This window comes from Salminus brasiliensis, chromosome 4 (assembly GCF_030463535.1).
Source record: "Salminus brasiliensis chromosome 4, fSalBra1.hap2, whole genome shotgun sequence".
Taxonomy (NCBI): Eukaryota; Metazoa; Chordata; class Actinopteri; order Characiformes; family Bryconidae; genus Salminus; species Salminus brasiliensis.
In genome coordinates, this window is record NC_132881.1 from 31,093,082 (window position 1) to 31,106,651 (window position 13,570).

Below are 13,570 nucleotides of genomic sequence, written 5' to 3' on the forward strand. Positions count from 1 at the left end.
TGCCATGAAATACAGGATTAGTTTTGGTCAGTTTAAAAAGGATTTGTGTTGTCCAAAAGTTTACATTTTAGATTTGTCTGTCCATAAAACATTATCCCAAAATGCTTTTTTGTAAACGTAAAGAAAGCAATGATTTTTGTGCTTTGTCATTGTGGTGACCAGTGACCATATCACTCTGACGGCAAACGTAGAAGATACAGTGCGAGGTTGAAGGTACAGTGCGAGGTTGCAGAGAAAAGTCACCAATGCTCTGCTGAATGAGATAAAATTAATCAAAAAGCTCCTGTAGGTGTAATGTGTCGGTGTCCCAATACTTTTGTCAATATAATATAAATGAAGTTTCCTTTTTCTTACACTGAATGTAAAGAACTAAAAGAATTAACTTTGACTAAAATCCGAAATGAAATAATATATTTTTCCCATAGTACTGTACTTGCTTTTGCAAGCAGGACGGGAAGTGTGGTTAGGTAATGTGTATGAACAGTCAGTAGGTTTTTGATTTCTCTTCATTTAAAAGTAATGATGATGATGATAATAATAATAATAATAATAATAATAATAATAATAGTAATACAGCAACAGGTTTATCTGTAATTGTGAACCATAATAATGTGTATATGTAAGCTGCAACTAAAACAAAATAACATAAAGAATTTTTTAAAATGATTCTTTTTTATATATATATATACATATATAAAAATTATATATAATATCCTATATATAAATAGGAAAACCTGTCCTTTAAGATGTTTACTGATAGTAAATGCAGATAGCCATAATTACTCTCCCTGATATTTCAGATCTCTTTTGTGTGGAAATGATCCCAGTTGTTCAATAATGAGCTACAGTAATCTTGTTTCACACAGGACCATTTTCAGATAATGCGAGTTTTGCTTTCCCCTTGCTGCTACAGCTGGAGTGGTAGACTGTGGTGTTGAATTTCTGCCGACCAAGGGAATGAAGTGTTAATTTTTGCTTACAAGAACAAAATTTCCCAGACTTGATCAAATTAGGGTTGATTGTGTGTCGTCCAGATGCGTTCCTTCAAGGAAAGTCAAGCTGGGACGCATGAAGAGTAATCCCTCAGCCCCGTTCCTAATTCCCTTACTACGTATACTGATAGAGGTGTCGGGAAACCCTAGATGGTTAATTGAGGTCTACTTCATTTCTCTCCCCAGGAGCATCTGAATCAATACAAAATTTTGGAATTGTTTTTCACAGCATAAGCAAAACAAGTGGAAGTTAAAGGATATTGTATTCTGTTCCACAGCAGTTTTACACGATGTAGATTGAAGCCAAGCTTAATTCATTTAGGCCTTTCTACCCCCTCCACCCACCTGCTGTGATTCTTTTCTGTTACTTGAGAAAAAAGAATCAAACCACTAATCCCCAGCTCCAAACTGCTGCTGGACTGTTCCTCTAAAGGTTGTCCACTGTCCCATCAGCAAGACTTTGACGTATGACCTCTTATCTCATTTAATGCAAATGTAGAACCACTTATGAACTCTTAAGGTAGGCCCTTCAGTCAAGATGATTTCCGCCGGCAGAGAGGACCATCTCAAAGCACTCCTCTCTATTGAAAATCATTACGACTGTCTTTCACTCGCTTCTAATGCTACGAAACTTCTTCTCTGTGATGAATTACGGACTTACCCATCACAGAGAATGCTCTAGAGTTCTAAGGCAAGGCCACTGATATAATGTTAGGTTAAAGTTAAAGTGTTCATGTTAAAGTGTCTGAATTAGTAAAGTATCAATCAAACCAAATATCACAGATGTTTATACATGCAGCTACAGGAAAGAGGTGAAACTGCTGTTTTCCTCAGCAGGCTAAAATATGCCGCCATGAATAGAGCTGAGTAGTGTTCTGTGGTAACGATACTTAATGTCATTTCAGAACTTAAGTACAGTCATCGTCAGTGAGCCAATAAGCATGCTTCTTCTTGGCTCAGCTAGACCAGTGATTGGCTGATTAGCATGTTATTAAAGAACCCATATCAAACTTGTCATCCTTAGTTTTTCCATGACCTCTATCCAACCTCTTAGAATGAAACACGCTGTTTTTGTGACTGTGCCTTTAAGACTGACATATGTAACTGACCTCTGTACCGACTGGCTGATGGCTAGCTTGTGCCTCATTTGGAACACTCCTTATAATGTCAACACGAATAGCCAGTTTACATGATCTGGAAACTTAATTGGATTTTATTTGACATATATAAACTATATGAACTGGATTTTGAAGTGTGCACGTTTCATTAAAATAAATCAGTTATCAATGATGTGGGCCTTTAAATATCAGCACGCTACTCAACAATTCTCAGAAAGGCTCCTAAACAAAAATATTTTTAAAAATCCCCCACAGCAGTCTTTAAAACCCAACACTGCTGACTACAGCCTTGGACTAGGCTTAGTGTAATTGCCTATAATTATTAATGTTAACTTCAATATAGTACTATCCTGGGTGGCAGGCCATGAGTACCCCGCCGCTTTCTTTCCTGTAAGGTTTAATAGGGGAACCACACACTGAAAGATGGTGCTTTACCACCACCTTCTGGACAAGAAAAATAATGGAGTTTTAGGATTAGGATTTTCTCCACACTGGCATAGTTCTTTAGACTGCTCTGCCACTTAGTGGACATGGAGAATTACTCTCTCACTTCAAGTCATGTCAAGTCAAGTCAAGAGGCCTTTTTTGTCATTTCAGCTCTTTACCAGTACACAGTGAAATGAAATTACGTTTTCCCAGAACAAAATGTGCAACATGGAACAAAACGAGAACAAAAACAATACAGTACAGGACAGACTGCAGAAAGTGCAACGTGCAAGACAGTACAATAAATACAATAAATACGACTCCATTCTGAGTAGAGGTATTGAGTGTAAGGTGCATAGATATTTAACAGGTAGGTATTGATAATCATGTGCATAGAAATTGAATAATAATAATTTAATAATGTCGTGACATTAAATGCAGACAACTTATAATGCACATGAAACATGGAATACAGCAGATACTGAGGTAGTAGAGTATAGAACATATAAATAAGATAAATTGGATGAAGACAGGTTAAACACTATGGGCAATGGGGTGGTGTTTTTTTCAGTCTCTGATGTTTAAAAGTCTGACTGCTTGTGGGACAACGCTATTACAGAACCATGCAGTGACAGCACGGATGTTCCTGTACCTTCTGTCAGACTGCAGCAGTGAAAAAAGTCCATGTGAGGGAAGAGTGGGGTCTTTCACAATGCTGATGGCCTTATGGCTCCAGTGTGTGGTGTAAATGTCTGTGACAGAGGGAGGAGAGACCCCTATGATCTTCAGATAATCAGACAGTGCACAACACTAGAAATGAGAACGATACTAAATATTTTATATAATGAAACTGTTTTAAAAGAATATTTGGAATAATTAAAACAACACATCACATGATGTTTAATATCAGAAAAATGGTTCAATCACTTATTTGACAAAATAAAATACTAATCAGAACACTTTGAACCTCTCTACAACAGAGACATGTCATTTTCTTGTCATTTCACTGAAAATGTTTGCTAAACAGAGAACAGAGAATTAAATGGGGAGATTTCAGGTTCTATAATTTTCACTATCTAATGGAAAATGGCTAAATGGTTACCAGCTTCCTTCCTTCTGGGCACATGTAGGTCTTATTAGATGACCGTAAAATGGTTCAGGACCTCAGGTCCCCTGTTAAACAAGGGTAGTGGAACTGTGGGCCGGTGTCCAAAACAGTTTGCTGATTTCTCTGTTCTGCCAACTTAACCTGATAATGAACTGCTGAGTTGAGTGTTTAAGCAGGAAACCTGTGTAGGAATCAGGCCCTCCAGGACTGAAGTCCCCCACCTCTGTGATAAACTATCAGGACCCTTTGCATTGTGATATCAGTTCATCAAGAAAACACAGCTTACCATTACACCATTACAGTACTAACAGGCACCAGCAGAAAGCTGTAATGTTTGTATAATGTTTCTCAGCAAAGAGAAAATGCTTGCTTTTAAAATATACACTGATCAGCCATACCATTAACACCACCTGTCTAATACTGAGTATGTCTCCCTCATCCGTCACAACAGATCTGAGCATTCGGGCAGTAGGGGTTGACTTCACAAGACCTCTGTAGGTGTCCTGTGATGTCTGGCACCAACGTGTTAGCAACAGATGCTCTCACAAGTCCTGTAAGTTGTGAGATGGGGCCTTCGTGGATCACATCATTGAGCTTTAGGTGCCCATGACCCTGTCGCCTTTCTTGGAGCACTTTTGACTCCTTGTCAAAGTAGCTCACATTCTTATGCTTATGGCCATTTTTTTGCATTATTACCTTCAAGAACTGACTGATCACTTACTGCCTAATAGGACAGTAAATCACAGGGGCAGTGGTGGCTCAGCGGTTAGAGCTCCAAGGTATTGAAATCAGGGTTGTGGGTTTGATACCCGAGTTCAGCAAGCTGCCACTGTTGGGCCCTTGATCAAGGCCCTTAACCCTCTCTGCTCCCCAGGCGCTAGAGTTGGCTGTGTGCTCACTGCCCCTAGTTCATTAGTGTGTGTGTGTGTGTGTGTGTGTGTGTTCACTACCACAGACGGGTAAAATGCAGAGGACGCATTTCACTGTAATGAAGGTAATCACCAATGTGTTTTTCACCAATGGTACTAATGATATGGCTGATCGGTGTATGTACTTCGTAATTAGAGCACCGTCTCTTCTGCATTATGAGTGAAAGTGGCAGGTTTTTTTCCTTCAAGGTTGGGAGGGCAGATTCCTCCAGTTGGAGGCGGGGCCGTTGTGGGAGGAGGTCTTTGAAAAATAGAGGCGTCTCTCTGTGAGGACAGCGTTATGGCTGCAGTGGCGCGATCAGCCTGCTCTCGGACAACGCTGATCAGGGTTGGTGCAGGGTCAAGGGCTAGTCACAGCAGTGCGCTCAGGACCCAATATGACGCCGTTATTATCGGAGGAGGTAGGCCGGGCACTCTGCTTTACGCACGACGGCAACTTCGAGCTTGCTGCACGGAGCGGTACTTGCATTAGTAGTGCGTAGTCATGGGCCAGGCTATTCCTCTCATGCTGAGCTGCTTTAGAAAACATCTGTTGCTTCTCTCTCTCTTTCTCTTTCTCTCTTTTTGCACGATTGCATTGTGCTGTCTACCAGTAAGCAGTCTGCTATTTAAGTCTTAGGTCCAAGCTCTGAGCAGATTACCTATTGTATTATACAGCCTGAGCAAACTTTGCCCCCATCTTTCACGTCTGCTGAGGAGTTGCAACAGCACATCATAAGTAATGGGACTTAATTACTAGTTTAAGAAACAGGCAGAACCTGAAACTCTTTGTTTATGTTTTTATTATTTAGGGCACAATGGGCTTGTTGCAGTAAGTACATGCTGGATTAAATCAATTTACTTATCTAGTAATATTATGTAAATTTATCTAGTTTTGTCTAAACATCTGATTTCTGTTGATCTGATTTCTCCAGTCAGCCTATCTGCAAAAGGGGGGCTTGAAAACAGCAGTTCTAGAGCGCAGACATGTACTTGGGGGAGCTGCTGTGTCTGAAGAGGTTATTCCAGGTGGGTGCACATTCCACACATTTTCAAAGTCATAAGATCCCTTAACTGAGGCGCATGTAATATGAAGATAAGCTGTCCCCCTGGGGTCTGTAAATAAATAAACGACGAGCTTCAGCGCCGGCCAGGAGGTTGACTACACTTACAGTTCTTTTCACATAATCACTTTATATGAAAACATAAAAATGAAAGAAAAAAAGATTTTCAGAGCAATGTTACACAAAATGTAAAATCATTTGTAAATATTGGTTTTCTTTCGGTAAGTTTGGGCAATTTAAATTTCTCAAAACAGTCGTCCAGTTTTAAATATCGTCACTTTAACGTCAAAACCTACAGAATAAAACTACATGGAAAAATTTCATCATGAAATAGTGACACAATGTAAAGAAAAACAAACCGCTATAAATCACATTATATCAAAAAGTGAAACATGACAAAAAAGGAGACACAAGATTTTTGCCTCACAGTGGCAGTGGTGAAAAACTGTTATGCCTCTTGAGTTAACAGAGCATCTTCTTGAGGAGTGACCACCATCTGGCAAACTAGCCATACCCTGGTGAAACAGCATGTTTCTGAATTATGCTACGATTACAGTTATGTCAAGCCACCACTTCTTCACCTGCTGCAGCATTAGTCTGCTTTACCCCAGACATTTGAGTGCCTCTGTTTATAATTAACACAGTGACCAAAACTATACAACATTCTTCAAGGTCTATCTTATCATCCAGGTCATTTGCTTGCCCTGTGCTGGTCAGCCTGATCACTTTAACACTTTGTATGATCATTTGCCAGACAATCTATGACAAGCACAGGAATGTTCCTTTGGGGTATGTGTGTATGTTTGGCGTTTAGTGAGTGCGGTACAAAATATTTAAGTAGTGCTGATACTAATGCTGGCAGACACAAGTGTCAGCGCTGATACCTAGATGACAAAGATGCAGATAATGTTGATAATGTTGCAGGACTGATCAAAACATAAAGATGTGATTGCATGTGTAATATAGGCTTTCTGACTTGATTTAATAAGACATATAACCAATATATTTGGATTTCCTGTTGGAAATCTGGACGACAATTACTGGAACAATGACAACAATAAGTCATTATTCTTTGTAGAATTTCTATAGAAATATAATCAACATTTTAACACACATGTCTATCAAAAAGCTCCTCATCTGCATGGTGTTCCTGAACAGTTAACACTCATAACGTCATGCATGTCCTTAATGCACAGGCTTTCATTTTTCCCGGGCCTCCTATCTCCTAAGTTTACTACGTCCTCACATCTGTCAGGATTTGGAGTTAAAGGTACTGTTGTTATCGTTATTATCTGTGTTTGTGCACTTACAAGTGTGTGTGTAGTAAGATATGTGTAAGCTTACAGTTAGCTCTAATGTTTAATTGTAACAAGAGCTCTAAGACTACAACTCTCAAGGTTGATGGTCTTTTGCAGTATTTGTATTCTATAGTTGTTTGGAAAGAGGCTGCCAGCACACATTGGAAAATGCTGTTTTGGATATTTGCCTTTCTATAAAAGAAAAGTATTCCCTTAGGAATGTTGTTCTGTGGTGTGTTTCTGGAAGCAGACATTAAGCACAACTTACAGCTGTAAAGACTCAATAGAGTCAATATAGACATCTATTAGATTATGCAGACAGAACGGTGATGAGAGTGATTATGACAGATTTTTCCCCCTCCTCCACATATGCAGAAACATGGCCTGAAGGTATATATGAGGGATCCCCATGCCTTCACACCCTTGCTGGAGGAGGGGGTTAGGGGGCAGCCCCCACGTTCTCTTCTGCTTGGAAATGACCTGGCAAAGAATCAACAAGAGATCGGAAAATTCTCTGAGAAAGACGCCAAGGTTTGTATCAAATCACCATTCATGTATTATATTCCAATCATTTCCAAACCAACCACTGCATGTTCAGCTTCTGGATGAACTCCAGATATGATCATCTCTGGCCATGTCTTTTATTTACTACAGGTTTTTCCTCATTATGTGGCCCATTTGGAAAAGCTGGCCTGTGCAATCCATCCTCTGCTGGATGCACCCCCTGTCGACATCCTAGGAATGACCCAGGGATCTCTGAGGAAGAGAATAGCAGCAATGAAGAGTTTGAAACCATTACTGAAATCCGGTACATGCCTCTGACCTTTCATTAAGAAATTCTACATGGTCATTTCTAAACCATTCTAAAACATGCTGTAATTCATGCTACAGCTTTTGAAATACTTCCATTGCAATCTTTGAATCTGGCTGATCTGTTTTTATTTTTAGGGTTGAAATTGGGGAAAAATATACCAGACTTCTATGAGCTTATCACAGCTCCCATTATGAAGGTAAGTTAAATATTAAATGTATGATTTAAAACAAATTGTAACTAATGTGCTTGCTGTAAATACGGAATTATTTAGCGTAAGGCCAGATAGATGTAAAATTGACATAAAATTGCTTTGTCTTATTAATAGTCTCATATTTCATTGCGCTTTTCTCTTCCCAATCATCCACAGGTGTTAAATCGCTGGTTTGAGTCTGAACCGCTGCGAGCAACGTTAGCCACCGACTCTGTGATAGGAGCTAACACGAGTCCCAGCAGCCCGGGTAGTGGGTATGATTATTAAAGTTTAGTTTGCAAAAAAAATAAAAAATCTAATGTAGATTAGATCAGCCAAGACATTTGGTGACTGATCTTTGCATCTTTAGTTTTGCACTGAAGCTACAGCTGTTGCTTATTAAGCGTATTATGTTTAATATACCTCTTCCGTTTTATTCTGTTTTTTCCAGTTCCCAGTTTTCTTCACAATGATACAAATACACTAGAAAAAACCTACAAACTTCATGGGGTACCACAGCAACCATTTGTCAACATCTGAGAGCCACCTAGAACACCATAGTGTGGGATACCCTAGCAGCACCATAGCAACCAATTGAAACACTATTTCAATCACATTCCAGCACTATATCTAACAACCACTTAGGAACACTATAACAATCACCAGGGATACCATAGCAACCCAGCCACTTAGCAACACCATATCAACCACCTGGGATACCATAGCAAACTTTTAGCAGCACCATAGAAACCACTTGGAATGCCATAGCAACCACATAGCAACAGCCTAGCAACTGCTAGGAAGCGGGAACCACCTTAGCTGTACAACCATCACTTTCCTAGTAAAAAAGGGAAGCCTATTAGCTAACTGGATGATTGACTTATAGTACACGTGTCTCAATCCATGTTAAGTTGTTAAATTATCTGAAATGGATTTGCTTTTGTGGTTTCCAAAGCATTCCTGTAAAATTTGAATGAAAGAGTATAGACAAAATTCCAGCTTCAACATGACTACTACTGCTGTAGCTGTGGTTGGTATAGTGTGGTGGGTAACAACACTGCCTCCCTGTGAGAGACTAGTTTGATTTCCTACATCATTAAGATTCATTATGAATCTGAACAATACACTCCCCTACCTATGTAGCATGGTAAAATGTAAGTTGCATTGAGTATGACATCCAAATGCCAGAAATGTAAACATAAACCAGGTCAAACACCACAAAAGGAAATGTGTGTTGGCTGATGTGTACATCATAACTAAACTGTTCCTTTTACCACTTCTTATCAGTGAGGATTTGCTTTGTATTGGAGGTTTAATTGATTGCATTGAACAGATAATGTGAAAGAACCTCTGCCAAGTAGGTATGTCCTCCTGCATCACGTAATGGGTGAATTGGAAAAGGAGAAAGGAGCCTGGGGCTATGTGGAGGGAGGTATGGGAGGCGTCTCCAAAGCCATCGCAAGCTCTGCACGCTCTCTTGGTGCAGATATCTTCACTGAACTGGTGAGTAATAGAGATTGTGGTAGATCATACATCTGTCAGTTTGACGCTTGTTTAAGACTTCTATTAAGACTGCTTTAATTATATGTTTTTTAGGAGGTTGGACAAGTTCTTATTAGTTCAGATGGTACTGCCAAGGGTGTTGTGCTAACAGATGGTACTGAAGTTCGCAGCAAGGTTGTTTTATCCAATGCTACTCCTCATGTAACTTTCAGGAAACTTACCCCACAGGTAACATTTACATATATATTTACTAAAATACAGATACAACATTACTAGAAGCTTGGTTTCCAAGACTAGTTCTTGTTCTGGTTGTAGGATGCGCTTCCCCAAGACTTTATCACTGCTGTAAATCAGATTGACTACACCTCTCCTGTCACCAAGATAAATGGTATAGTTATTCCACTTCTCTTTTATGGCATGCAGCCAGAATGCGAGTATTCACATTTTACAAAACTGATGATTTTCCAACAAACGCTTGTAAATAATAGCACTTTTAAATTTTAAATAATAATTGTTAATTTGGTGTATTTACAGTGGCTGTTGACAAATTGCCAAATTTCTTGGCTGCCCCAAACACTGCTGATGGGAAGCCAGGCCCTCATCATCAATGTTCCATTCACCTGAACTGTGAGAGTGTGGAGGTATTGGAGACAGCCTATAGAGAAGGCCAGCAAGGACATCCATCTTCAAGGTTGGCATCTTGTCATCAAGTCAAAATGCAATGTCTAACTTAAATGATTGTGTAATGTTGTTCATGTACTGTGTATATATATATATATATATATATATATATATATATATATATATATATATATATATATATATATATATATATATATATTTTTTTTTTTTTTTTCATATTTTGTAAAGGCAGTACCTATTATACATTCATCCCATTGCACATTACATACACACCTAAAACATGCTCGTCAGATTATAATTAGAACATGCTACCACAGACTGTTTCTGTCTAACCCAGAAGTTCCGGTTTTACCTTGTCTTGGCTTGTGTTCAGATATTAAGTGCTCTCTTTCAACCACGTATATTTGTTAGAAACAGGGCAATACTGACATTATTCAATAGTTAATGCTGATAACTTCAAACAAACATTTCCTGTAACTGCCGATCAGTCCTGCTATTTGGCTTGGAGGAACATTTTTTTAAAAACGACTTGAGTTTTGTGATCTTAATGCGCCTAATGAGTGTCTGGGTTGTTGTTATGCTGCAAGACACATCTTTTTCTGAGCTTCAGTTCACTGGTGGATGCCCTGACATTCTCATGGTCTCATATCAGCAGAACAGTCTCAAACCATGATACGGCTACCAGTGTTTAAGGCTCATATGAGCCAGAAACTATTATTTTTAGTCTTATCTGTCCATAGTACATTCTTCCAGCAGCTCACCTAAGTGGACTTTAGCAATCTTTACACAGGGATCACTGATCAATGATTTTCTTGGAAAGCAGTGGCTTTCACTGTGTAGTACTCCTATACAAACAGGCCCATGGGTTCTAAGACAGTATGTTGGGATTCTTTGGGCAATGTCGCAGAAAATAAAGCACCTTGCTCTTACTTACTGAACAATTCTGAGATGTCCATTGGTACACTCTATGCCTGACAGCGGACTGAAGTCTTTAGAACTCTTTAGAAATGGTTTTGTAACCTCTTCCAGCTAGATGAGCAAAAACAACTCAGGTCCTCAGAAATATCTTTTGTCAGAGGCCTGGTGTGCATTCATGAATGTATGTGGTGATATAATTGAACCTAACTGCACCCCCATACTGTATTGAAGCAATTAATGTATTTATTTATTAATGTATTTTTACATAAACTATTTACTATTAAACTATTTTAAACTATTTTAAACCAATTTAATGTGGATGTTTAGGTCACTACAGTTTGTCCAGATGTTTAACATGGTATTTTCTGATTTACTTTATTTGTTTGTGCTTTAGATTATGTTGTATTAATACATTTGTTTGTTAATACATGCATAGGATTCCTCTGAAATTTAGATCCTAGTCTCAGTAGACCTTTCTTATATAAATAAATAGTCCAATAGAAACAATGCAATCACGAATGTCACATCACATGCAAATGGCACTGGCTATGGGGAAGGTTTATCTTTGATTTTCCTGCTGTGAACACTCCATTGTCCTAGCCTATGTTCTCCTATCTAAAGCTTATATTTATTTGTTTTCTTTCTTCAGACCCATGATAGAGATGACCATACCATCTGTGCTTGACCCAACTCTAGCCCCGCCTGGCTGCCATGTAGTTTCTTTCTTTACACAGTTCACCCCTTACTGGCTGGAAGGGGGGCGTGCATGGACAGATGTGGACAGGGAGAAATTTGCAAACACAGGTGGGAGGAAAATAAGCCATGTGGCTAAATCAGGCACCTTTACATCATGATGTGGATTAGTGTGTGCTGTCTATGTTAAATAAAGTAGAAAGTAATAGTCTTTTGGATTCTTGTGAGGAAAATCCTGATTACAGTTGCTTGTTTGTCTTGACAGTGTTCGACAGGGTCGATTGTTATGCGCCTGGATTTAAAGACTCAATAGTTGGCATGGAGATCCTCGCCCCTCCTGATCTGGAGAGGGAATTTGGTCTCACTGGCGGGGTATTTCCTTCTTTACTATCATTCAATAGGCTTGATGAGTATAGTTCCTGCAGTTAAGTCAGAATGATAAATAGACTATATATATCTGCAGGCTTTGCATGACACACCCTTTGACTTTCAGTAATATAATTGTGTGTGTGAGTCAGAGCTCTTGTGTTATTTTTAAATAATGTAGCAACAACATGACATTTACTATGAACACCTATTGCTGTATTAAAGAAATATGCTTTGGATCATGACTTTTTTCCATTTTTGTTTGTTTGTATAACCACAGAACATATTCCATGGTGCAATGTCACTGGATCAGCTCTACTTGGCTAGACCTTTGCCCTCCATCGCAAACTACCGTTCACCAATCAAAGGGCTCTACATATGTGGCAGTGGTAGCCATCCAGGTCTGTAAATGAGTAAAGAAAAAGGCTTCACTTGTTCACATAGTTTTGAAGGATGCCACCAATCAGCCTGTTTTTTTGTTATTCTCTTAAATGTGAATACAAACTTGAATCAAACTTGAAGTCACCAATATAAATTCCTCAAACATGGAAAATACACTGAATTATTATTTTTTTATAATTATCTTGACTACATTTTACATGATGTCCTGTGTGCCCACCCTGACATATTGTTTGTCTTGCTCAGGTGGGGGTGTTATGGGCTCTTCTGGCTGGAATGCTGCCCTGGCTGTCCTGGCTGACCTTAAACAGCGATAAAGTGCAAACTGCCAAGCACAAAAAAAACTGAAAAGATTGTGAATTCAAATCAAACCAACATATTTTAGAAGTATTTTTTAAACTTAATTTGTTGATGCACATGTTCATCTCTATACATTTGTTTCCATTTGTATACAGCCGTTTCATACCACCACTGGGATTTTTATGGCAATTTAACAATGGCAAATCTTCTCATAAGAAGGACTGTTAATACATAGTACATGAAGGAATTTGAATCCACTGTTTGTAAAATGCCTAAATACCCCAGGTTTTCCCAACCCACTGTTTTCATTCCCTGCTGTGTCCTTGGCATAGTGCAGAATCTTACTGAAGTAGGCTGGGTTTACTTCACAGGTGTCAACACAAGTGCTGTGGAATATGCTAAACAGTGAAAGTTGTCTCTGTAGAGTAGAATTATAATAATTAATTAATAAACTTGTCAAAAGTTCAACACATATCACTGTTTTGTGGCCTCTTCACATCATTTTTAAAAGCGTACTCCAGTCTACAAATATCATTTATTATGTTTTTTGACATTTTATGTTTCTTTCTTTAGCAAAGCATTTCTTCCCATAGATTTACTGGGTTGAAAAAAACTCTTTTTTTCAGTGGTTTCTCACTACAGTAGCCAGCATGGACAATGAAAAACTGTAATACAATTTTGGAGATCCCCCCCTCTTAGTGATGAAGAAATCCTGACTGCTAGCTTTGCCACCAATATGTTGCTATTCAGCTTTCTAGAACCAAGTCAGCCAATTGGTTTCCTTCTGTATTGGCCAGCAGGTTAGGGCCAACAACCTGATTTCAAGCATTC

At 38.8% G+C, this 13,570-nt stretch overlaps 1 protein-coding gene across 1 annotated transcript; it reads left to right on the plus strand.

Annotated features, from left to right (window-relative positions):
- The first annotated feature begins 4,819 nt into the window (after nt 1–4,819).
- Nucleotides 4,820–13,211, plus strand: pyroxd2 (pyridine nucleotide-disulphide oxidoreductase domain 2). The gene is made up of 16 exons (XM_072677986.1): nt 4,820–4,974; nt 5,365–5,384; nt 5,488–5,581; nt 6,813–6,886; nt 7,290–7,445; nt 7,569–7,722; nt 7,863–7,924; nt 8,096–8,193; nt 9,280–9,421; nt 9,515–9,649; nt 9,737–9,809; nt 9,956–10,112; nt 11,631–11,785; nt 11,940–12,046; nt 12,321–12,441; nt 12,686–13,211. Exons 1-16 carry the CDS (start codon nt 4,854–4,856, stop codon nt 12,754–12,756), a joined length of 1,740 nt encoding a protein of 579 aa, XP_072534087.1. The 5' UTR covers nt 4,820–4,853; the 3' UTR covers nt 12,757–13,211.
- The last annotated feature ends 359 nt before the right edge of the window (nt 13,212–13,570 follow it).

Excerpts from the sequence above, each read along its gene's own strand:
- pyroxd2 (XM_072677986.1), top strand. The coding sequence starts at position 4,854 with ATGGCTGCAGTGGCGCGATCAGCCTGCTCTCGGACAACGCTGATCAGG. Across the intron at positions 5,582-6,812 it reads GTCTGAAGAGGTTATTCCAG|GCTTTCATTTTTCCCGGGCC; the intron begins GTGGGTGCACAT and ends CTTAATGCACAG. Across the intron at positions 9,422-9,514 it reads CAGATATCTTCACTGAACTG|GAGGTTGGACAAGTTCTTAT; the intron begins GTGAGTAATAGA and ends TATGTTTTTTAG.